Here is a 27,008-nt window from a genome sequence, read left to right on the forward strand (position 1 = left end):
TCCTGCAGACAGGACTTCCTGTCGCAGGGACCTCTTTATCATCCGCAAGTGGCCACACTGAAGCTTTCAGCATGGTTACTGAGGAGGAAATCTTAAGGAGTAAGGGCCTGACAGACTAGGTAATTGCGACCTTACTACAGAGTCGCAAACCAGTCACAAGGGCTATTTACAAAAAAGTCTGGAGAAAATTTAATAGCTGGCTGAATAGCCGTAAGGAGATAAACATGAATACGGCTAATATTCTACAGTTTTTACAGGAAGGGATAAACAAAAGGGGTTAACTCTAAGTACTATTAAGGTACAGATAGCTGCCTTAAGTGTGTACCTAGATGAACGCTTACAGGAAAATCATTTTGTCGCTAGGTTCTGTAAGGCAGTTGCTAGACGTAAGCCGGTCAGAGTCAACAGAGTCCCATCCTGGGATTTAGCAGTTGTGGGTCACCCTTTGAGCCTATCTCAGAGGCCTCCCTAAGGCTTATTACATTTAAGACAGTACTCCTGGTGGCAATCACTTCAGCCCGTAGTGTCAGTGAAATCCAAGCCCTTTCCATCAGGGAACCGTTTTTACAGATCCTAGAAGACAGATTCATTCTAAAGACAGACCCTGGGTTCTTACTAAAGGGTAGCATCCAGCTTCCATAGGTCACAAGATATTGTCCTCCCCTCATTTTGTCAAAATGCAGCAAATGAGAAAGAACGTTTTCATTTATTGGATGTGAGGAGGTGTATTCTAGAGTACCTAAAAGTAACAAATCCATTCAGAATCTGACTCCCTTTTTGTCCTTTTTTTACTGGCAGCGTAGGGGGCAAAAAGCTTCAAAAGTAACCATAGCTAGATGGACTAGACTAGCTATAGCAGAGGGGTATAAGGCCTTGAATAGAGATCCTCCTGAGGGTGTGAAAGCTCACTCCACAAGAGCGTTGTCTGCATCCTGGGCAGAAAGAGCTGGTGCCACCCCGGAGCAGGTATGTAAAGCAGCCACATGGTCAAGCTTTTCCACCTTTACAAGGCATTACCGACTGGACCTAATGTCTAGTCAGGATCAGGCCTTTGGGAGGAAAGTCCTCCAGGCCGTGGTCTCCCCCTAATCTGGTAAGTACTTGGGGATCCTCTCAAGGGCTGTCCTGGAAGAACACTTGGGAAAACTGGAGTTAGTACTTACTGGTAACTCCTTTTCCGGTGGTCTTCCAGGACAGCACAATCCCACCCTTTATTTGATTATAGTGATGTACTAATGTTATTACCTGTTATGGTTTATATGTTTTGCAGTTCCATCCTTCGGTTCTTGGTGAATGACTGACCAGGGACCTGAGGGGCTGCCTTTTGAACTGTGGCAATGTGTTTCCTGTGTCGATGGGAGGGACTCCATCTCTCAAGGGCTGTCCTGGAAGACCACCGGAAAAGGAGTTACCGGTAAGTGCTAACTCCAGTTTTCACATACATTTTAAATCTAAAGCACCTAGCCTTAAATGATGCCTCTATGCCTGTTTTTTTTTTTTACCTGAACAAAAAGCTTTTTGCTGTCTTGCCAGTAATCCGAAGCACACAGGGAACGTCTAAATCGGTTAGAACTACTTTTAATGGCCCTGTGTAATTCCAGCACATTTCCCCCCCCCCCCGGCCCCCCGGCCCCCACTCTACAAGGTCAGTCGGTTTCCTGACAACACGGATTACAATGATGCCATCGACTCGGCTTAAAAAAAAAATCTTGCACACAGTCTGTTTAACATGCGGCGCACCATCCTCAAACATTCATTTTTAATCAGGTACATAGCACTTCAGGCTCTCAAAGCGTGAAAAAGCCCCACTCCTCGCTGCAGAGGTGTTCATAATGTTTAAATTCCAGTACAGAAGAAATCTGTTTTGCTGAGTTCATAAAAAAAAAAAAATTACAAGGAAAAATGCCTGCTGGAGGTGGACGTATTACCCAGAATCCTTTGCGAAAGGCAGCACCCAGGTTAATGCATTTTTAACACTGTTTTGCATTAGTATAGATGAGGAGCAGAGAGGCACCCGTAGTAAAGGGGTTTACCGCTTTCTGGATTATGTAAATGGCAGTTTAGAGAAACGCTCTTAACAGTAACCATTAACCAGTTTGCTCTGGGCAAAGAGCGAGATCAAAGGCAACCTGCCTGGTAATTTATGCCAAAAATAGACCCGTGTGTTACTCTGTCTCCCACCATACTGTGGAAGATGGTTCGCTCATTAGTGTATCAGTTCATAGGTGGCGTTTGTTTTCTAACCTTTCAATGAATACAGAAATCAATTTCTTAACCACTTGCCTACCGGGCACTTTCACCCCCCCCCCCTTCCTGCCCAGGCCAATTTTCAAGCTTTTTGCGGTCATGCAACACCTTACTCAAATTACATTTTTTTTTCACACAAATAGAGCTTTCGTTTGGTGGTATTTAATCACCACTGGGGGTTTTTTATTTTTTTGCTAAAATTAAAAAAGACTGAAATTTTAGAAAGAAAAAAAAAAGATTTTTCATAGTTTGTTATAACATTTTGCAAACAGGTAATTTTTCTCCTTCACTGATGTGAGCTAATGAGGCACTAATGAAGCACCATTGATGGGCATTGATAGGTGGCAGTGACGGGCACAAATGAGGCGGCTCTGATGAGGAGGCACTAATGAAGCAGCATTGATGGGCACTGATACGTGGCTCTAATGAGGCAGAACTGATGGGCAAGCACTAATGAAGCAGCATTGATGGCCACTGACGGGCAAGCACTAATGAAGCATCATTGATGGGCACTGATAGGTGGCACTAATGAGGCAGCACCAATGGGCACAAATGAGGCAGCTCTGATGAAGAGGCATTAATGAAGCAGCATTGATGGGCACTGATAGGCTGCACTAATGAGGAGGCACTGATGAAGCACCATTGAGGGGCACTGATAGGCGCCACTAATGAGACAGCACTGATGGGAACAAATGAGGCGGCTCTGATGAGGAGGCACTAATGAGGCAGCTTTGATAGGCAGCATTAATGAGGCAGTTTTGATAGCCGGCACTAATGAGCAGGGGAGGGCTGGCAGCCCTAGGCTTGGGGGGCAAGTCCAGTCAAGTGGCCCATTGACACCTTGCCAACCAGCCGCTGTCGTTTATACAGCGGCAGATTGGCTCCCCTGCTACGTGGCAATGCTGGAGCTGATGCATGTGGCTGCGATATCCGCCGGCAACTCGTGATTGCTCCTGAGAGAGCCAGTCAATGTAAACAGACAGATCCCCGTTCTGACAGGGGAGTTAGAGAGAGATCTGCTGTTCCTAGTGATCAGGAACAGCGATCTCTCTCTACTCCCAATCAGTACACCCCCCACAGTTAGAAACACCTCCCAGGGAACACAATTGACCCCTTGATCGCCCCCTAGTGTTAACCCTTTCCCGTCTAGTTATATTTATACAGTAGTCAGTGGCTATTTTTAGCACTGATCACTGTATAAATGTCAATGGTCCCAAAAAAAAGTGTCAAAAGTGTCCGATCTGCCCACTAAATACCGCTGATCACAGCCATTACTAGAAAAAAAAATGCCATAAATATATCCCCTATTTTGTAGATGCTATAAGTTTTTTCGAAAATAAATCAATATATGCGTATTGCAATTTATTTTTTTACCAAAAACGTGTAGAATACATATTGGCCTAAACAGGAGTCTCAAAACTTTTCACACAAAGGGCCAGTTTACTGTCCTTCAGGATTAGGGGGGGCCGGACGGCGGTCAGTGTGAGTAGAAAACTGATGAAGAAATTTATTTTTTGGGGATATTTATTATAGCAAAAAGTAATAAAAAAAACATTTATTTTTCAAAATTGTCGCTCTTTTTTTGTTTATAGCACAAAAAATAAAGACCGCAGAGGTGATCAAATACCAACAAAAGAAAGCTCTATTTGTGGGGGAAAAAGGCATACATTTTATTTGGGTACAGTGTCACACCACCGCACAATTGTTAGTTAAAGCGATGCAGTGCTGTATTGCAAAAAATGGCCTGGTCGGGAAGTTACTAAATCCTTCAGGGGCTGAAGTGGTTAAACCACAGAATCAGCTCACCATCACCAGTGCCCATCTATTCAGTTTCACCAGTGCAGCCTGATCAGTGCTATCTCACCAGTGCAGACAGTGCCCATCAGTGAAGCCTGATCAGTGCCGTCTCACCAGTGCAGACAGTGCCCAGGCATCAGTGCAGCCTGATCAGTGCCAATCAATGCAGCCTCACCAGTTAAGACAGTGCCCATCAGTGCAGCCTAATCAGTGCCCATCAGTGCTACCTCACCAGTGCAGACAGTGACCAGGCATCAGTGCAGCCTGATCAGTGCTATCTCACCAGTGCAGACAGTGCCCATCAGTGAAGCCTGATCAGTGCCGTCTCACCAGTGCAGACAGTGCCCAGGCATCAGTGCAGCCTAATCAGTGCCAATCAATGCAGCCTCACCAGTGAAGACAGTGCCCATCAGTGCTACCTCACCAGTGCAGACAGTGACCAGGCATCAGTGCAGCCTGATCAGTGCTAACTCACCAGTGCAGACAGTGCCCAGGCATTAGTGCAGCTTGATCAGTGTCCATCAATGCAGCCTAACCAGTGCAGTGCCCATCATCAGTGCAGCTTGATTAGTACCCATCAGTGCAGCCTGGACTGTGCCTGTCAGTACAGCCTGATCAGTGCTATCTCACCAGTGCTTACAGTGCCCAGGCATCAGTGCAACCTGATCAGTGCCCATCAATGCAGCCTCACCAGTGCAGACAGTGACCAGGCATCAGTGCATCCTGATCAGTGCAGCCTCACCGCTGCAGACTGTACATATTAGTGCAGCCTGATCATTGCCGCCTCATCAGTGCAGACAGTGCCCAGGCACCAGTGCAGGCTGATCAGTGCTGATCAATGCAGCCTCACCAGTGAAGTGCCCATCATCAGTGCAGCTTGATCAATGCAGCCTCACCAGTGCAGACAGCGCCCAGGCATCAGTGCGGCAGAATCAGTGCCCATCAAAGCAGGATCACCAGTGCAGTGCCCATCATCAGTGCAGTTTAAATGCCCATCATCAGTGCAGTTTGATAAGTGCCCATCATCAGTGCAATTTAAATGCCCATCATCAGTGCAGTTTGATAAGTGCCCATCATCAGTGCAGTTTAAATGCCCATCAACAGTGCAGTTTAAATGCCCATCATCAGTGCAGTTTGATAAGTGCCCATCATCAGTGCAATTTAAATGCCCATCATCAGTGCAGTCTGATAAGTGCCCATCAATTCAGCCTCAACAGTGCAGTGCCCATCATCAGTGCCCATGGAATGTGGGGGGGGGGGTCAGCTGGGGGTGTGTCTGGGTCTATCTCACAGCCAGGTCCTTGCCTTGCACAGTCTCTTCGAGGTGGGGTGAAGAATATGTCACCTGTTCTCTGCTACTCCTCAATCCAGAGCTCGGCCCCAGTCCATAACCGATCAGGTCACGTGTGACGTGACGCACCTTCTCCCCTGGCATGTCATATGCCCTGACGACTGCCTCTGAGACTCCTGGGAGGTGGGAGTTGTAGTTTACTGCATTGCCGAGTTCCTCCCACCACTAGGAACTCGAGCGCGGCCAGACTACAACTCCCAGAGTGCAGTGCAGAAGATGCCATACAGCCAATCGGTGGCCGCTGTTCTGTCATAAGGTTCATTAATTTAACTTGGAATTTATGACAGAACACCGCCGCGGCCGTTTTTAATGTCAAGGTAGGCGGCCTGGGGGGAAATTTCCACCCTGCCCCCCGGTCCAGCCCGCCCCTGCTAATGAGGTGGAACTGATAGGTGGCACTGATGAGGCACTAATGAAGCAGCACTGATTGGCAGCACTGGTGGGCACTTTTGGGACGGCACTGATAATCAGTGCCATAATTATCAGTGCCAATGTCCCTTTAACACAAGCTGGTTGCCGATTCTCTTCTTCTCTCCGAAAGAAAGGCCGGTAACCGGCTTGTGTTTGCATCCTATAATCGGCTGCCAATGGCTGACAGCTGATCACATGGTAAAGGGCCACTGCGATTGGCCCTTTACCCCAATCTGTGATCAGCTGAGTCCGTAGGAGTGGCGATCACAGAGCACGTAGGCAGCACAATCTCGGGAGGACATCCATGTATGCCCTCCACACAAATTAAGCCCCCGCTGTAGCCATCTTTCAGCTTTAGCGTGGGCAGGAAGTGGTTAAAGTGGAACCAGGGACAAAATTTGCTTTTTTTTTTATTTATTTTTTTATAAAATGCTTTTAGTTTGTTAGCAGCAATATTTGTCGTCCCAGCATAACCATTTCTCTTACTGGTTGATCCTGCCAGTAGATACCTTATTTTTCCTCTTTCTGTAACAGACCAAGCTGTCTGACAAAAATGACAGTTTTAGGAGTTGGGACAAACCATATGCTGGGAGGGTGCTTACAACTGTCAGTTTTGCTGAGCATTATGGGAAATGTAGTTCCAAAACACCTGGGGTGCCATGGTTCACCATCACTGCCCTAGAGAATAAAATAGTGGTGGCTCCAATTTTTTACGTTACACAATATGAGCTGAAAGGAATTTCTGTGAAATTTAGGGAACACAAATTCAATAAATCACCCAATTATTTTGAAAAATAAAAAGGTTAAGAGGAGAAAAAGTATTTTGCTTATCATCTAGTAAGGATAAAACACCACATCCCTTGAAAAAAAGTAAGAAAAATTTAAATTTGTATTTGGGATTTGTAAGGTGCTAAATTAGAACAAAATCATTAATAAAAAGCAGAACTTTATTAAAGCATTAAAACAAACTTACAAAAAGGTAGATGTTGAAATTACAGTACTAATACATGTGCTGACTGATTTCATCTCTACATGTTTCGCCTTGGTAATTGGCTTCTTCAGGAAACTGATATCAGGCACAATGTTGTAATTTAGCACCTTTAAAATCCCAAATACAACTTTAAATTTCTAACTATATAAGGTTACGAGTTTGCACTGAGTAAATAGATACCAAATGTCAAACCTTAAAAACTCACCCTCCAATGCAGTACAGATCTCAATTTATTAGATGTGAAAGGGGGACCCGGACGTGACATTATACATGTAGCTTCTAGGTCACCAAGTAGGAGGAGGAGAGTGGCTTGGCTCCCTCCCCTCTACCCAACGGCATGCTGGTCCACGCAGTGTTGTTGCGGTGGACAACTGCAACAAAGAACAAAAAATCTGGCTACCCGGTATGACGTGGACCCAGGAATGGAGACTTTATATCACCAAAAAGCTCTGCAAAGCCTCCAGGACTTTTTATCCCCTTGCTGCCGCTTGCCCTTTAAGAGGTTCTGAACAACCGGAGGCAGAGTTCCTGATCATGTGACCACTGAAATTGGTTGTTATAGTGGTCACTTGATTGGGAGCCCTTCCCCATGGCTCCTGATCATAAACGATGACCAGGAGCTGTCAGTGTGTTCGGAGCATGTTCCGAGACAATGGAGGCACTATTGGTACATATGTGTGGCACATGGGCATTGAAGCTCACCTGCCCCGCAACCGCATATATGTGTTAGGTGGTCAGCAGGAGGTAAAAATTCTGATAAATATCTTTTTCCACATCCTTCACAAACTCTGGAGCCTCTCACCATGTGTAGGACAAGAAACCTAAGTGTCATGTAGACACTTTCCACAATGTCTTTAATATTATTATATAATACAGCAGGTAAAATAAGTATTGAACACGTCACCATTTTTCTAGGTAAATCGAATTCTAAAGCTGCCATCGACATGAAATTTTCACCATCTGTCAGTAGCAACCCATACAATCCATACATACAAAGACACCAAAACAAGTAAGTTCAGAAATTAAGTTCTGTGTAATAAAATGGAATGACACCAGGGAAAAATTATTGAACAGATGAAGAAAGGGAGGTGCAAAAAGGCATGGAAAGACACGGCAACAGCTGAAATCTATCAGTAATTAGAAAGCAATCCTGCCCCTTGTCAGTGCAAATTAATATCAGTTCAGTTCAGTCTCAACTGATGGTATCACACAAGAAACATCTCATGACCTTCGCAACCTTATTGCTGCAAAACATACTAATGGCATTGGTAACAGAAGGATTTCTAAACTTCTGACTGTTCCAGTGAGCACTGTTGGGGCCCATAATCCAGAAATGGAAAGAACTCAATTTCACCATAAACTGGTCACGACCAGGTACTCCTTGCAAGATTTCTGACAGAGGAGGGAAAAGAATTATCAGAAGAGTTGTCCAAGAGCCAAAGACCACTTGTGGAGATCTTCAGAAAGACCTGGAATTAGCAGGTACAATTGTTTCAATAAGTAATGCATTTAACTGCTATGGCCTGTATGGTTGCTTGCCACACAAGACTCCATTGATGAACAAAAAGAATGTTGAAGCTCATTTAAAGTTTGCTGCACAACATTTTAGACAAGCCTGTGAAATATTGGGAGAGTATAGTCTGGTCAGATGAGACCAAAATGGAACTCTTTGGATGCCATAATACACACCATGTTTGGAGGTCAAATGGCATATCACCCCAAAAACACCCCCATTACCCACAGTGAGGTTTAGCGGTGGGAACATCATGGTGTGGAACTGTTTTTCACCATACAGTACTGGCAAACTTCATATCAATGAAGGAAGGATGAATGGAAAAATGTACCAAGACATTCTTGATAAAAATTTCAGCCATCTACCAGGATGATGAAGATAAAACGAGGGTGGACATTTCAGCAAGACAACGATCCCCAACAAAAGCCAAGGAAACTCTCAATTGGTTTCAAAGAAAAAAAAAAAATAAAGCTCCTAGAATGACCCAGCCAATCACCTGACTTTAATCCAATAGAAAATCTATGGAAAGAACTAAAGATCAGAGTTCAGAGAAGAGGCCCACAGAGTCTTCAAGATTTGAAGACCGTTTGTGTGGAAGATGGGCCAAAATCACACCTGAGCAACGCATGCGACTCGTTTCTCCATACAGGAGGCGTCTTGAAGCGATTATTACCAACAAAGGATTTTTTACCAAGTATTAAATACATTTCATTTAGCATGTTCAATACTTTTTTTCCTTGAGTCATTTCATTTTATTACACAGAACTTTATTTCTGAACTTATTTGTTTTGGTGTCTTTGTATGTATGGGGTTGTTACCAACATGCGGTTAGACTTTCATGTCAATAACACCTTTAGAAATATATTTACCTAGAAAAACGGTGACACGTTCAATACTTATTTTACCTGCTATATACCGTTGATCCCCCGCTGTTTGTAAACCCTTTCTGCCGTTCTCTGTGGCTTCCAGGTATTTTCGGCTGCACCGGGCGTTCTCAGCTATCTTCCGCTATTTTCGGCCGTTCTCCGCTATTTTTGGCCGTTCTTGGTGGCTTTCGGAAAGCCGAAAGCCGACGAGTACGGCCGAGTGTGGCCGAAAATAGCCGGGAACGGGCAAAAATAGCCGAAAGCCGCCGAGAACTACTGAGCGCCGCTGAGATACACAGGACATCCGTTCTGTATCTCGGCGGCACCATTTTTAAATGACAAAGACACTGACAAGGCTGCAATGCAAGGCTGCAAATGACACTGGCAAGGCTGTATTGATGGGCATTTAGATGTAAGTTTTTTTCCTTAAACTTCCCTTTTTGTTCTTTTAAATTCCCTCCTAAACTTGGGGTGTGTGTAATACGCCAATAAATAAAAAAAAATTTCATGGGAGTTCTACATAAAGTCTTCTCATCCACCACCAACCCCCTTCACAATGCAGCTCTGCAGCAATAAATCACTTATAATACAATTAGCCATCAATATATCACTGTTTACATTGCCTGCTACTGAGCTCACCAAGGGATTGCTCTATGTCTGGATCAGTAGCTCTGGAAATAAGGGCTCAATTGGTTAAAAAAAAAAAGCCCTGCTTTATGAAGGCTAGCTACTGTTTCCATAAAGAATGAATGATAGCGCATGTAAAATGCATGTTAAACTGAGAAATTCTCTCATATTCCCACCCATATTAAAATGCACAAAGGTGCATCAAAAATGTACTGCACGGAGCTGAAAAATGCATGAAAAAAATCAGTGTGTACAGGCTGCCCGGTGCCAACTTTAATATATAGATCAATGTTTTATGTGTGCTCAGATGATCACTACAAACTTTGGTGTTGTAGGAAGGTACTTTTCCTTTGACGTCCTCCCACCAGCCCCATTAAGGCCTACAGAGGATGTCAGTCCCTGCTGCCGTGTCCTATGTGGTGCACAAAACTTCCACGGAGCCAGTATCATGTAAGGTCTAATGCACTCAGACATTTATCAGCTCCTGTATACTGAAGAGTAAATTCCATAATGCCTTCCCGCAGGGCTTTTTTTTGGGGGGGGGGGGGGGGCGGCGCAGTTCCAGCACTGAATGTATGTAATGGCAAGAGCTGCTGGGGTGTGCTGGAGAGTCTATTGATGCTGGTTGCTGGGGGATCTATTGTTCCTGGAGGTGATCTATTGTTGATGGGGGGGGGGGGGTCTTGTGTTGCTGGTGGGGTCAATTGTTGATGGGAAGGGTCTATTGCTTCAGGGGATCTATTTTGATGAGTTTCTTGTTCTTATTAACAAATTCCATACAAATTACTTATTACCACAAAATTATATTTGGTTCTGTAGTATCTAAAAGGGGCAGTACTGGGAGGTGAACCAGGGGATGTTTCTCAGGGGTGGGGTGGGGCAGGGCGGAGACAGGAAGTAACTCAGAAGGGGCAAGGGGTGCGCTGGAGTCTATTGATCCTCTCTGCTGGAGGATATATTGTTCCTAGGGGTGATCTATTTTTGCATGGTAGAGGTCTATTATTGTTGCTGGGGGGGGCCTTGTGTTGCTGGCGGGGTCAGTTGTTGCTGGGAAGGATCTATTGTTGCAGGGGATCAATTTTGCTGCTTTTCTTGCTGCTATTAACAAATTCCATACTAATTACTTATTACCACAAAATGATATTTGGTTCTGTAGTCTCTAAAAGGGGCAGTACTGATAGGTGGAACCAAGGGATGTTTCTCAGGGGTGGGGCGGGGCGGAGACAGGAAGTACTGTATTTCTTGGCATAATAACACACACTTTTTCACCCTGAAAATTGGGTGCAAATAGCATGCGTGTGTTATACACTGCTACAGGGGCGGACTGACAACTCATGGGGCCCCGGGAAATAGGAGATTATGGGGCCCCCATGGCAATCAGAGAATATGGGGCCACACAGTAGACACACACACACACACACACACACAGTATACACAGACACGTTTCTATTGGCTGAGAAGGTACTGGAGAGGTGGGGCAGCTATAATCTCAGGATTTTTAGACCAAAAGGATGATGGTAAGGGGACATTTCAGAGTCAGGTGTTAAAAAAAAAAAAAAGAAAACACAAATTTTTACATACTTTCCCTGGTTTTACTGAGGCTGGCAACCCTGATGGGGCCCCCTAGTGGCATGGGCCCTCGGGCAGTGCCCAAATGGCCCAATGGTCAATCCGCCCCTGCACTGCTACTTCAATTTTAGCTGCCTCGGAGGGGACAGGGGAGGGGGGCGGGCGAGCATCATCAGATTGCATACAGTGAGAATCTCCTGTTTACTTGGTGGCCTCTGTAATAGGAAGTTCCGTCTCCTGGGCTGCCATTGGACCACTGTTTTGTCTATCATAGGAGATTCTTACTGTATGTAATTTGTCTGCGCTCATCCCACCCCCCTCCGTGTCCCCTCTAGGCTGCAGATGGGCATTTATCAGTAGTGATGGATGAACTTCCAACGGGACGTAACGCGAACGCGGCCAAATAGTTTGCAAACCGCAAAGCTCGCGGTGGACCCCATTGACTTTAATGGCAGGCGAACCTTAAAAACCTCCAGGCCATATTTTCAGCCACAAAATACTTACTAGCTGTGCACATAGTCCCACAACATGGACACTGACATAACAAAAGTATTAAGTGAATCTGGGATCGACAACGACAAGCATTCTTTTTTTTTATCTGTGAAATTTTGACAATTCAGGAACGCATGAAGGCAGTGGAGGAGAGGCAAGGTCAGCGCAGGCTATGACGGGGGTGCAGGAGATGATCAGTGCCACAGTTAGGGCAGCGCAGTCCTGTGCCAGTGTCCCAGTGTGCCAACCTGTGCTTGAGCCCCTCCCTCTGCCCGGCCCTTACCCCCACCTATGCAGGGCTCCACTGCGGTGGTCCAGAGGTGACAGTCCAGTGCTGATCCTCAGCCATGGTGCTGGTACTGCCTGCTGATTGGATTCTCCGCTGCTATCTCCCTCACTGTCTGAAACCAGCACCGAGATAGAGAGCACTGACACCAGCACCGAGATAGAGAGCACTGACACCAGCACAGAGATAGAGAGCACTGACACCAGCACTGATACCAGCAACTCGCTGCGGGACCCAAAAATATGACATCGCTCAACCTCTTCAAACAGGAGGGTACGGGCATATAGTACAGTGTGCTTTTTTTGTACAAGGAAGTGAGCCAAAGGTAGAAAAAAGGTCTGTGTGCTCGATTAAATAAATCGTTTATAGAGTTATGCATATACATGGTCTACTGGTCACATGTGTTGAATTCCTCTGAGAGCCATGCCTCATTCATTTTTATAAATGTGAGGTAGTCAACACTGTCGTGAGCTAGGCGAGTGCACTTATCGGTCACAATCCTCCCTGCTGCGCTGAATGTCCTTTCGGACAGAACACTGGACGAGCGGCAAGCCAACAGTTCCATTGGAAATTGGGTATGCTCTGGCCAGAGGTCAAGCCTGCCCACCCAGTAGTCCAGGGGTTCATCACTCCTCAGAGCGTCTAGTCGGTCACCTGCCGGTCTAGGCGTTCCCTGATGCTGGATCCGGATGAGACCTGTCGATGGGTCGGCTGAAAGAATGACCTTGTATCATAAGTCACCAACACATCTTCAAACCACCCTCTTCTTGCAGGCGCTGTTGGATTGGTACCCGCAACTCTTTCTCTGGGAGTGGGAATTCCTCCTCTGCCAGCGCACGCAAAAGCAGAATGCAGCAGTTGTCGAAGCAAGGTCTGTAAGTGCTCCATTCTGACAGCCCTCTGTGATAGTGGTAACATTTCCGCCATTTTGTGTTTGTACCGGGGGTCTAAGTACGTTGCCACCCAGTACTGGTCCTTGACCCTTATGCTTTTTATACGGGGGTCCTTATTAAAACACTGGAGCATGAACAACATTTGCACTAAACTGGAAGCGATGTGGTGGCCTGGCTCCTGCTCATCATCCAGGATAATGCCGTCCTCCTCGTTCTCCTCTACCCATCCACGCACAACAACAGGGATCCCAGAAAGTTTTAAAGCATGCTCTTTTTGCTCCTCCTCATCCGCCCCGGGAACCATTCTCCTCTGACTCCTCTTCAGACAACTGTTGTTGACTTGTCTCAGATAGAGTAGCCTCCCCTGGGAATTCATCCAGCATTGCGACTTCCTCATCTTCCTGCTCCTGCTCTTCCATGGCTTGATCAATGACACAACGTAATGCACGCTCCATAAAGAAGGCATAAGGTACCATGTCACTGATGGCGCCATGGCTGCAACTGACCAGTTTGGCCACAGAATTCTGCATGCGTCGTGCATGAGCAGCTACTGGCATGGTGAAAAAAACCAAGCTCCCCAGAATCTGTTATGCCGCAGAGTTCGTACCGGTAGTCGTTAACTGCACGTTTCTGCTGGAGCAGCCTATCAAGCATATAGAAGGTTGAGTTCCATCACGTCGGGCAATCGCAAATAAGACGTCTGACCAGCAGATTGTGTCGCTGCTGAATGTCAGCAAGGCGAGCCATGGCCGTGTAAGATCTTCTGAAATGGGCCGAGATTTTCCTTGCCTGTCGCAAGATGTCCTGGACCCCAGGGTATTTGACAACGAATCGCTGCATGACCAAGTTTAAGACGCGTGCCATGCATGGCACGTGCCTAATTTTGCCCTGTTTCAATGCGCTAAGCAGATTGGCACCGTTGTCACACACTACTTTACCAACTGTCAAATTGAGCGGTGTTAGCCAATGATCTGCCTGTGAACGCAAAGCTGAAAGGAGTGCAGGGCCAGCGTGGCTCGTTGCTTCCAGGCACAACATACGCATCTCAGCATGGCAACATCTCACCTGGCATGTCGAATAGGTTCTGGGGAGCTTGGGCGGCGCAGTGGAAGAGACGCTAGCAGTGGAAAAGGAGGAGTCAGCCGAGGAGGAGAAGGAGGAGGATGGAGTAGGAGGAGGAGAAGAGCCAGGCCTGCATGCAATCCGTGGCGGTAAAACCAAATCTACACGGGTGCCACGGGTTACATGCTTGACGGCCGTCAGAAGGTTCACCCAGTGGGCAGTAAAAGTGATATACCTTCCCTGCCTGTGTTTGCTAGACCACGTGTCTGTGGTCAGATGTATCTTGGCACCGACACTGTGTGCCAGAGATACATTCACTTGCCGCTGAACATGGCCATATAGCTCTGGGATGCCCTTCTGTGAGAAATACTTCCTTCCTGGGACCTTCCATTGTGGTTTTCCAATGGCCACAAATTTTCGAAAGGCCTGAGAGTCCACCAGTTTATATGGCAGTAGTTGGCGGGCTATCAGTTTTGACAAGCCAGCCATCAACCACTGGGCAAGAGGGTTATCTGGCATCATCATTTTTTTAAGCTCGAACATTTGGCCCACGGAAGCCTGCCTTTTTCCAGAAAAACGTGAGGATGGCATGATGGAAGGTGGAGTGGAGGACAATTGTGAGGAGAGAGGAGAAGAAGTAGAAGAAAAGGCTGGACGGTGAGAGCCTGGAGTGTGGCTTTGTGTGTACCGTTGCTCCCACTGGGCTCGGTGATGGCAGCTCATGTGCCTTCTTAAGGCGATCGTCCCTAGGTGAGTGTTGGGCTTACCGCGACTTATGCGTTGACTGCAAAGGCTGCACATGGCAACACTATTGTCAGCAGCAGACACGTTAAAAAAAAGCCCACACTGCGGAGCCATGTGTAGGCGTCCTGGGAGCGCCAGATGTGACCATACATGGTTTATGCCTCGCTCTTGATATATTAGCAGTCTGCTTTGTCCCTCCTGTGCAACCTCAGTTCTGCCTACTTCTCCTCCCTATCTGCTGGTCCATATCTCCCTATGAACGCCCCTCCTCTTCCTTTCTTGTGGGCACCCACGTGCCATCACTAGACACGTCATCATCTACGTCACCTTCCCCATGCTATAATTGGAGATCTCAGTGTAGGCAGCAACCTCCTCCTTGGGCTGATCTGGGTACCGTTGTCAGACTGCTGAGTGGCGGTTGTTGCTACCACCTCTTCCTGATCCAATGCCACGAGTGGCTGCGCATCGGCAATGTCTTGTGATGGATCGGAAAATAATTCCTGTGACTCAAGCGGAAGGTATATGGTGGTGGTGGTATTAGTGTCTTTGGGGGTGCACACAGCAGAGAGTGATGAGGAGGGTGCAGAAGAGTAAGGCTGAGTGAGCCACTCAACCAAGTCTGGTGCGTCCTTTGACGTAATCGCACGCGCCTTCTGCAATTTGCCAATTTGGCTTAAGTCTGTTGCTCCTGCCCTACCTCTACCACCCTTGCGAAAGGGCCTGCCTCTTCCTCTGCCTGTCATTTTTTAAATGACCCTGTGACAAAAATCTCTAGAGAAGTGCAGTATGTATGTGGAAAGAAAGTATATTATACGTGTACAAGCCTATATACTGTACACCTATAAAAGGACCTTTGTGGACCTAGTAGCTAGTGATTTGCAGACTGTCCCTGCTCAGAACACCAAACTGTCCCTCAGTCCCTACACTGATAAAAGACAGCTGCAGAATCGGGCAGCACTCAGCAACACAGCAGTCAGCAGTGCACCATAATATACTTTGTATATTTGAAAGAAAGTATATTATACGTGTACAACCCTATATACTGTACACCAGGGGTCAAGTCCTGGGGAAAAAAATTCCCACCCAAGATCCACTCCCCCACAAAAAAAAAAAAAAAAATAATGATATGCTCATATGCACAAACACTTCAAAAGTGGTATTTTTCATCCAATTTTCGTATTGTGTGTATGAAGCTTAACTGTTAGTAAATAAAAAAAAAACTATCCTCAATAAAAATAAATACGGTAATTCTCTGAATAATAAGCATTCATTCAATTGTGCTTCCACGCAAGTGTGAACATCATGTTCTGATCTTTAGAGCCGGTTCACACAGCGGGCGATGCAAGGCGACACGACTCGCCTCGCCTCGCTCTCGCAAGTCGCCCCCGTTCTGTACAATGGAACCGTTCTGAGAGGAGCGACTCGAGTCGCTCCGACTCAGAAAAAAGGTTCCTGTACTACTTTTGGGTGACCTCGGGGCGACTTGCATTGACTTCTATACAGAAGTCATCTGCAAGTTGCCGCTGAGGTCGCGGCAGGTCGCGGCGAGGCAAGTCGGAGTCGCCTCGCCTCGCCTGCAGTGTGAACCGGCCCTTATTGGGGAATGTTATTTTGTATATAGAGTGTTTATATGGTGAGTTTACACTTTTCATTGAACAGAGTTTGGATAACACAGGGTTAAACGGAAAGGTCATAAATTGACTGCACATGATCTGGGCAGAATGCTTAGGGAGATAGTGATGTGTTCCTGCTTAGGAGATGTATGTTAGCTTGGGGGGCTGCAAACTCTGCAGGGCTCCAACACACACTCACTGCTATTCCAACCCTTCACATATTTCCACATAAACTTCCCTCCTGGCATTAAACTTTGCCAGGTATTGTGGTCAGCTTACCACCCCATACTGATGTTCCACCCTCAGCTCACCTCTCTCCCTGCATGACCTGCATGCCCTGTGAGCAGAATAGCTGTGCTCCTCCTCTGGGTTCTCTCATCGTATGGCACTGAAGATAGAGGAGGGGGGGATTCAGCGGGACACACAGAGCAGGTATGCAGGAGACTGGGGGGGGGGGGGGGGGTGAGGAGACAGAAAATCAGGAGGGGCCGGTGGGGAGGAGCGTATCATCAGAGGTCTGACTAAATACAATCTCTTAGCAGCAGGGACCTGATCTACCCGTTAGCTAGCTGTGATTGACAGGTAGATTGAAGAGGAAGCTGTCATGGGCCCCCTACTGGCAATCCATGAATGGTCAGTCCACCCCTGGTGTGCGGCGCTTACTATTGCGAGCTGTGTCGGCGGCTGCTGGTATAGCACCCGCCACACAGCTCGCATACTTGTATAAGTCTTGCAGGACATGGCTGCTAACAGGAACAGTTCCTGTTGTGGAAAAAGTGCAGGAACTCTGTTCCCATGCGCACCCACAGGTCTTGAGCCCTGCTGTACACCTATAAAGGACCTAGTAGCTAGTGATTTGCAGACTGTCCCTGCTCAGAACACCAAACTGTCCCTCCACTGATAAAAGACAGCTGCAGAATCGGGCGGCACTCGGCAGCACAGCAGTGCACCATAATATACTTTCTATATTTGAAAGAAAGTATATTATACGTGTACAACCCTATATACTGTACACCTATACCAGTCCTTAAAAAGGACCTTTGTGGACCTAATAGTAATAGCTAGTGATTAAACTGACTGTCCCTGCTCCACACAGCGTCCTGTCTCTACACTGATAAAAGACAGCTGCAGAATCAGTCAGCAGTGCAATCAGCAGCACAGCCATCAGCAGCAGTGCACCAGAACCCTATATACTGTATACTTATACCAGTCCTTAAAAGGACCTTTGTGGACCTAATAGTAATAGCTAGTGATTAAACTGACTGTCCCTGCTCCACACAGCGTCCTGTCCCTACACTGACAAAAGACAGCTGCAGAATCGGTCAGCAGTGCACTCAGCAATCACCAGCACAACAGTCAGCAGCAGTACACCAGAACCCTATATACTGTACACCTATACCAGTCCTTAAAAGGACATTTGTGGACCTAATAGCTAGTGATTTGTGTCACTATAGTCTGTCCCTGCTCCACACAGCAACCTCTCCCTACACTGACAAAAGACAGAATGTAAAATGGCCGCCAGATCAGGTCTATTTATAAGGTAGGGGGAATGTCCAATTGTCCATGTGCTGAAATGTCTCAATTGGCTGTCCTGTACCCCATGATGTATGTGTCATGGGTCAAAGTTCTTCACAATGTAAACGCATATGTCCGCCGTGCGAACAGCGCCAGATGTCCGCCAGTTTGGTGAATCGTGAACGACCAAAATTTGCCGCGAACCGACCGCCGGGCGAACCGCAAGGCCATCTCTATTTATCAGGCTGCACTGATGGCAATGGTAAGGCTGCTGCATTGATGGCAATGGTGAGGCTGCAGATGGGCACTGACCTTTATTTTGCTTCAAAGTTCCTTATTTAAAATTTAATTTATTTTGCCTGAAACTTCCCTCTTAAAATGAATGTGTGTTATACACCGATAAATACGGTAACTCAGAAGGGGCAAGGGGTGCGCTGGAGAGTCTATTGATGCTGTTTGCTGGGGGAACTATTGTTCCTGGAGGTGATCTATTGTTGCACGGCAGAGGTCTGTTATTGTTGCTAATGGGGGTCAGTTGTTGCTAAAAGGGAACTTACTGTTGAGGGAGGGGTCTATTGTTGCTGGAGGGCATCTAATTTGTGTGGCAGTCTATTGTTGCTAGTGGGGGGAACTATTTTTTTCGGTTGGGCTTATGTTGCTGGGCGGTCAATAGTTGCTTGAAGGGATCTACTGTTGAGAGAGTGGTCTATTGTTGCTGGCGAGTCTATTGTTGTTGAGGTCCATTAGTTCAGGGGATCTATTTTGCTGCTTTTCTTGTTTTTATTAATCAAATTAATATTATTAATATATTAATTTATCAAATTACTTATTACCACAAAATGATATTTGGTTCTGTAGTCTCTAAAAGGGGCAGTACTGGGAGGTGGAACCAGGGGATGTTTCTCAGGGGTGGAGCAGAGACAGGAAGTAACTCAGAAGGGGCAAGGGGTGCGCTGGAGTCTATTGATCCTCTCTGCTGGGGGATCTGTTGTTGCATGGCAGAGGTCTATTATTGTTGCTGGGGGGGGCGTCAGTTGTTGCTGGGAAGGATCTATTGTTGCAGGGGATCTATTTTGCTGCTTTTCTTGCTATTAATAACAAATTCCATACAAATGACTTATTACCACAAAATGGTACTTGGTTCTGTAGTCTCTAAAATGGGCAGTATTGAGAGGTGGGTAGGGAGTGGAACCAAGGGATGTTGTTCAGAGGTGGGGTGGGGGGTGGAGACAGGAAGTAACTCAGAAGGGAGGAGTTCCAGCACCTATTTTCTGAGAAAAAAAAGCCCCGCTTTCCTCTGCCCAGGGGTAGCATACATCCAGCTGCTATATTTGGCTGTACCAATGTAAATGCTGACCATGTCTGCGTTGGCATTTACCCGCACAATTCTCAGAAAACACTGCACTTTCGTGGGTAACTGACAATGCAGAAGCGGTAAAATCCCCAGCATTATCCTGCACCCAGGGAGCCACAGGTGTGGTATAAAGTCGCCAACACAAGTCAATGGGTGTACGCCGCACCAGTGGCTCCCTGGGTGTAGGGAAGAGCAGGGAATTTAATGCAGAGGAAACAGGCGCTGATCGATACCCATGTGTATGAGGTCTAAATAGGAAAAAGCCCACCCCCTCCCTGTGCACACAGTATCCCGGGACCCAGGAAATCCTCAGCAGCAGCTGGTATGTTGAATAGTGCCCGTGCAGTGTGATCCGGGCTGCAAACATATCTAACAGCATCTTGTTTGATCTAAATGAGAAAAAAGTTATCTGCTGAGCTCCCCAATCTTCCCCATCTTCTCTAGGCAATCTGAAGTTCTGAACTCCAACATTCTTCTGCAGCGGGCAATGTACATGTTGTTGCTTTGCTCTTTCTGTGTCAGTGTGGTGGTGTTAATTAAGTGGAACTAATTTGCTGCATTCCTTACTGTATTAGATTGTGGTCTTATCACAGAAACCTCAGCAGTCTTGCAATGGATGTGCCAGGCTGTGTATCGTAATAATGGAGACTGGTGCATCCACTGCCAACCAGCAGGACTCTGGTGGGCACTTCAGGGTGCAAGGGGGCATTCTGTTGGGCATTTCTGGTGTAAGTGGTGCACACTGCTAGGAGCACCCGATTGTAAAGGGGCCACTCTGCTGGACGCTCCCGGGTTTAAGTTGTGCACTCTGCTTGGCTCTCCTAGGTGTAAGGTGTGCACTCTGCTAGAGTTTCCTGGTGTAAAGGGAGCACTCTGCACATCTTATATCCAGGAGCATCCAGCAGAGTGCCCTCCTTTACAATCGACAGTGCCCAGCAGAGTGTCCCATTTACACCTGGGAGTGCCCAGTAGAGTTCCCACTTTACACCCAAAAGCGCTTTTGGGTGTAAAGTGGGCACTCGGCTGAGCACTCCCAGGTGTAAAGGAGGAACTCTGCTGGGCACTCCCAGGTGTAAAGGAGGAACTCTGCTGGGCACTCCCAGGTGTAAAGGAGGAACTCTGCTGGGCACTCCCAGGTGTAAAGGAGGAACTCTGCTGGGCACTACAGTGTGTAAGGTGTGTACTCTGCCAGAGTTTCCTGGTGTAAAGGGGGGTACTCTGCTGGGCGCTGTTTTAAAAGGGGCACTCTGCACATCTTACATCTGGGAGCATCCAGCAGAGTGCCCCCTTTTACAATTGACAGCGCCCAGAAGAGTGCCCATTTACACCTGGGAGTGCCCCCTTAACACCCGAAAATGTTTTCGGGTGTACAGTGGGAACTCTTCTGGGCACTCCCAGGTGTGACGGGGGCAGTCTGCTGGGCACTACAGGGTGTAAGGTGTGCACTCTGCTAGGCTACCATGTGTAAAGTGGGCACTCTTGGGTGTAAGGAGTGCATCCAGGTGTAAAGGAGGAACTCTGCTGGGTGCTCCCAGGTCTAAGGGGTGCACTCTGCAAACACTAAAGTAACCTCAAGGTTCCCTATACTGTATTTATTCATAATTGTAATCTTTACTATTTATGGACACAACCAGATGCAGGAACGGTCACCTAATTTATATAAGTGTGTAATATATATCAGCCAAAACATTAAATCAACCCACTTTATTGTATACAAAAACATGCACATGTTAAATCAAGTATAAAACAACCTCCACCTTGCCCAGGCAATGAATGCCCTATAGATTCTCTAGTAACTACTAAGAGGTGCATTCTGCTGGGTGCCTCGTGGTGTAAAGGGGGCACGCCTTCATGTAAGAGGCGACTGTGGTGGGCATTCATAGATGTAAGGGGCAGGGGGGTCTCTGATGTTGGGGATCTATTTGATTATTTACATTATAAAATGTTTTAGGCCTGTGAATATTTGTACTGAAAAGTTTGGAGACACCTGCATTAGATGATAATGTGGGCTGTACTATCCACTTATACAGGGTAGTAATGGGTATGGAAAGGAAGCTTAGACTAGTGTCTTATGGACTCCAGACAAATATAACAATCGGCATCTAGTTTGCCATCTTCTACTGTTCACATTTGGGTAAAGCTGTGCAAACTAGCTTAGATGAGTATGACGACTGCTAAATAGTTCCTCCTTTACACCTGGGAGTGCCCAGCAGAGTTCCTCCTTTACACCTGGGAGTGCTCAGCCGAGTGCCCACTTTACACCCAAAAGCGCTTTCGGGTGTAAAGTGGGAACTCTACTGGGCACTCCCAGGTGTAAATGGGACACTCTGCTGGGCACTGTCGTTTGTAAAGGAGGGCACTCTGCTGGATGCTCCTGGATATAAGATGTGCAGAGTGCTCCCTTTACACCAGTAAACTCTATGTATGTATATATAGAATATTGTTATATATATATAGAATATTGTTACATAGCTGAGTGCGGATTCCCCCCCCCCCCCCCTACATTAAGGACCCCAGAGAGCCACCCTTTATAAAAAAAAACACTTCTGCTCAGCTGGGGGCCAGGGGAAGCAACAGGACTGTATGACCCCTCAGCTCAAGTGCTTAATGATTGTGGTGATCCGGGCTGGGCTCTGGGCTCCATCAACTCAACTGGTGGCTGGGAGAGGAACATGACTAGTTAATGCTCTCAGGCACAAGTTATCTATATTCAGCAGTTTCGACAATTTAATCATTGTCCTGATGTCCACTTCTATAACAATCTGCGGGAACCGCAGCACAAGGATTATTCCGCCTGAGCGCGAAAATCATCAAATAGTCCCGGTGGAGTAATCCTTGTGATGCGGTATATTGCCCGGCAGACTGGAATAGATGTGGACGTCAGGACAATAAATAAATTGTTGAAATTGCTGAATATAGATACGAACTTGTGCCTGAGAACTTTAACTAGTCCCGTTCCTACCCCATCCACCAGCTGAGCAGACGGAGCCCAGAGCCAACCCTAGGTAAGAGATTAGGGCTATGGGTCCCAGATTTGGGGCTATAGCCCCAGTAACCACCCCCCTAGCGAGGCCACTGAGAGTGGCTATAGAAACACCCCCCCCCCCCCCCTTTAAAATAATCACACTTTGTTGCTTTGGAATGGAGACCGACACAATTTTTGGTTTTATCCAGCTTTATTTACTACTGCAACGTATAATATCCAAGTGAAAGATATAACAAAACACGTCAGAAAATAATTCAAAAACAGAATCGCCGAGTTGGAAAAAGGATTACCCCCTTGTGTCAGTAATTTGTTGAACCACCTTTTGCTTTAATTACAGCTTTTAGTCTTTTGGGATTTGTCTCTACTAACTTTGCAATATTTGCCCACTCTTCATTGCAGAACTGCTCAAGTTCAGTTACATTTGATGGTGACAGTTTGTGGACTGCAGTCTTCAAGTAATTCCACAGATTTTCAATGGGGTTTAAGTCTAGGCTCTGACTAGGCCATGCAAGGACATTCACCTTTTGTTCATTCAATCACTCTGTGCTCATTGTTGCCGTGTGCTTTGGGCCATTGTCATGTTGAAAGGCAAACATTCTTCCTATTGACAACTTTATGGCAGAGGGCAATAGATTTTCCTCAAGAATTTGATGGTATTTTGCCCCATCCACTTTTCCTTCTATCCTGACAAGTGCTCCTGTCCCTGCTGTAGAGAAACACCCCCATAATAGGATATCACCAACTCCATGCTTTACTTTTAGGAATGGTGTTATTTGGATGGTGAGCTGCATTGGCTTTCCACCAGACATATTGTTTGGTGTTGAGGCCAAATCATAAAATTTTAGTCTCATCTGACCATAACACTTTTTCTCAGAATCTTCAAGGTACGTTTAAGGTTGTCAGATGAGACTAAAATTGAATTATTTGGCATCAACACCAAACAATATGTCTGGCAGAAATCCAGTACAGCTCAAGATCCAAATAACACCATTCCTACAGTAAAGCATGGAGGTAGTAATATCGTGTTATTGGGGGGGTGCTAATATCCTGTTATGGGGGGAGGTGGTAATATCCTGGTATGGGGGTGTTTCTCTGCTGCAGGGACTAGAGCACTTGTCAGGATAGAAGGAAAAATAAATGGGGCAAAATACCATCAAATTCTTGAGGAAAATCTATTGCCCTCTGCCAGAAATATTTCAATTGGTAAGAGGTTTACCTTCCAATTTGGCAATGACCCAAAGCACATGGGAAAAAGGTGAATGTCCTTGCATCACCTAGTCATGCAATTGAAAGAATGAAAATCTGTAGAATGACTTGAAGACTGCAGTCCACAAATGGTCACCAGGAAATTTAACTGAACGGTGCTCCAAAGAAGAGTGGGCAAATATTGCAAAGTCTAGATGTGCAAAATTAGTAGAGACAAATCCCAACAGTCTGGAATTAAAGCAAAAGGGGGTTCAACAAAATACTCACACGGGGGGGGGGGGGGTGATCTTTTTTCCAACTCAGTGAATCTGTTTTTTTTTTTGTTTTTTTTTGACAACCTCACCTATTATGTAACTATAAATTGTTGAGTAAATACAGCTGGATAAAAACAAAAACCGTGCCTGTCTTAATTTTAGGCTGCAAAGCAACAAAATGTGATTAGAGGGGTGATTTATTTTTCTATACCCACTGTAATTCAAATCTTGGGATGGTCCCATGCAATCCAGGGCAGTTGGGAGGTATGTGTACAGGGCGATTAGACCGGGAACACCCTGTGCACATGCCTATGCCTTCATAATATCTATGAAGGAAGTCATGAATGTCACCTACACCAGGCTTCAGTCATGCCTGCCTTTGTTCATCCCCATCACACGGTGGGTAGAGAGATTAGTAGTTTACAAAACAAAGAACATGTTCTTTGTGCTTTTGATCCAGGTCACCAAAAGCCACACATCCAAGAAATGAATGCCGCAATAGAAAACATTTTTAATTCTTTTGTTTACTTACCTTTTAATACCTCATGGGACACCTACGTCTAATTTTACTTCTTGTTTTTCCAGGTATGCAGTAGGAATTGCTTACAAGTCAGCACCAAAGAATGAATGGATTGGAAAGAACACCTCATCCTGGGTATTCACCCGATGTAATAACAATTTCCTCGTTAGGCACAACAGCAAGGAAGTTCTAGTGGACGCCCATCCCCAGCTGAAAAGGTTGGGCGTCCTTCTAGACTATGACAATAATACCTTTTCCTTCTACGATCCTGCTAACTCCCTTCACCTGCACACTTATGAAATCCCATTCATACTGCCCGTATGTCCTACTTTTACCATATGGAACAAGTCTCTATTGCTCCTCTCAGGGCTCCCTGCTCCGGATTTCATGGACACTTTTCTTCCTCTACAACAAGAGTGTATCTGCAGACCTCAAGAATCACCATATGTATCTGGACTCAAACCGTGCCAGTGAACACTACTGGTGTCTTCCGTGTTTTATACTTTTATTAGGGAATAGGACATATTATTGCCTGCTTTGAAAGGTCAGTCAAAGGAAAAGAAAAACTCAAAAGAATCTCTCCAGTTCCTGTACTTCACCCAACGTTTGACGTTCAGGAAGATCAATAGCTTAGCTAGCTTTATTCAATTAATAGCTTTTTTTAAATGTATTTTTTCTTAAAATTATGTTCCGTTGTTGTAAAAGACATATTTTAATTTGTTTGAAAGACTATGTAAGCATCCCCCTATAACTAAAGGGTGTATTGTACACTTGGACATTACTTAGAAAGGAGATGAAAGTTAATATATACACCGTGGCCTTCATACTTTCAAAGAAAGGGCCAGTTTACTGTCCTTCAGGCTTTAGAGGGGCCAGACTGTGGCCAGCAGGAGTAAAAAAGTGCCCGATCATTGGTTTTAATGGGAGAAATAGTGCCAGTAAGGGGAATGGTGCCCCATCACTGGTGTCAGTAATGCCGCGTACACACGTAGCCGTCTATCCGATGGACTGACTTCCCGCCAGACTGTCCGTCGGACTTTACGAACAGGCTACTTGCCCACACACGGCACTTTTTCAGCGGACTAATACGGCGTACTAAGTCCACCGTACTATCCGCCCTACTTTTGAAATGAACGGACTCGCCCACACACGCGGAGGAATGTCCACTCATTTCGAGCGCGTCTCCAGGTAGGCGGGGCCCGCGCAGGAGACGTCGCTGGCCCCGCCGCCTGGTATGGACTTAAAGGGGAACCCCAACGCCGAAAAAAATCGGCGTGGGGGTCCCCCCAGGTCCACATCAGACCCTTGTCCGAGCACGCTACCCGGCCGGCCAGGAAAGGGGGGGACGAGAGAGCTAGAAGAAGGCGCGGTGGCCCGGCAGAAGAACCGAAGAGGGGGACAAGACCCCCAAAGTCGGAGGAAGGGCAGCGGTGAGGAAGAAAGCCGGGCTCCTCCGCTAGTAAAAGAGCTACAAGAAGATAGCGGAGGAGTCCGGCGAGAAGACCCCCGGAGCTGTGCAATAAACTATTTTATCTTGTGTGTTGTGTTTTTTTTTGTACTTTATTTTACAGGTGAATGGGTAGGGGTACATTGTACCCCATACTCATTCACATAGGGCGGGGGGGCGGTATCCGGGGGCCCCCTTATGAAAGGGGGCTCCCGGATTCCGATAAGCGCCTCGCCCGCAGACCCCGACAACCAACGGCCAGGGATGTCGGGAAGAGGCCCTTGTCCTCATCAACATGGGGACAAGGTGCTTTGGGGTGGGGGGGCCGCGCGGCCCCCCCTTCCCCAAGGCACCCCCCATGTTGAGGGCACGTGGCCTGGTACGGCTCAGGAGGGGGGGGGCGCTCGCTCGTCCCCCCTTTCCTGGCCGGCCGGGTAGCGTGCTCGGACAAGGGTCTGATGTGGACCTGGGGGGACCCCCACGCCGATTTTTTTCAGCGTTGGGGTTCCCCTTTAAGTCCATACCAGGCGGCGGGGCCAGCAACGTCTCCTTCGCGGGCCCCGCCTACCTGGAGACCCGCTCGAAATGAGCGGACTTTTCTCCGGGCGGGAAAAGTCTGCTCATTTCAAAAGTACGGCGGACTGGCATCCACACGGCCGGATTGAACGCCGAAATGCGAGTCCGGCGGGAAGATTGGCGTGCAAAACTACTTTTTAAGTCCGCCGTATTTTCGGGTCAAAAAAGTATGCCGGAGGCTACACACGGGGGGGATGGTCCGGCGGACTTCAGTTTGCCGGACTTTTCCACCCGCTTGTTTGATCCGTGTGTATGCGGCATTAGTGAACTAGTGCCCCAAGGGCCAGATTAAGACAAACAAATAGCCACATCCCGCCCCCGAGCCACAGTTTGGAGTCACCTGATCATCACCCTTTGTGGATAGTGCATTTCAAAATCATGGGCATGAATATAAAGTTGCCCCCCTTAAGGGCTTTAACAGCCTCCACTCTTATAGAAAGCCTTTCCACATAATTTTGGAGTGTGCTTATTCAACCAAAAGAGCATTTTGAAGGTCAGGTACTGATGTTGGATGGGAAGACCCAACTCAAATTTGGTGTTCCTATATATTCCATAGGCATTTTTTTTCCGGATTTTGGAGGGTGTCTGTGGCCATTTTTGAGGTCAGGTATTGAATAAAAAGACCTTGGTTGTCCTTGGAGTTCCAATTTTTGCCTAAGCTATTTAGTGGAGTTGAGGTCAGGGCACT

General features: G+C 46.7%; 1 protein-coding gene across 2 annotated transcripts in view; it reads left to right on the top strand.

The window, feature by feature from the left end:
- The window catches only part of LOC143943337 (putative E3 ubiquitin-protein ligase MID2), a 534,268-nt gene extending 508,791 nt beyond the window's left edge, over nt 1–25,477 (top strand). For both annotated transcript variants that reach the window (XM_077465137.1, XM_077465083.1), the window contains one exon: nt 24,363–25,477. In XM_077465137.1, the coding sequence (XP_077321263.1) occupies nt 24,363–24,771 (409 nt within the window). In that variant the 3' untranslated portion in view covers nt 24,772–25,477. The remainder of the gene's footprint in view (nt 1–24,362) is intronic.
- Nucleotides 25,478–27,008: the final 1,531 nt, after the last annotated feature.

Source organism: Lithobates pipiens, unplaced genomic scaffold, assembly GCF_037356315.1.
Source record: "Lithobates pipiens isolate NorthernLeopardFrog02 unplaced genomic scaffold, aLitPip1_a1.2 Scaffold_1, whole genome shotgun sequence".
Lineage (NCBI taxonomy): Eukaryota > Metazoa > Chordata > Amphibia > Anura > Ranidae > Lithobates > Lithobates pipiens.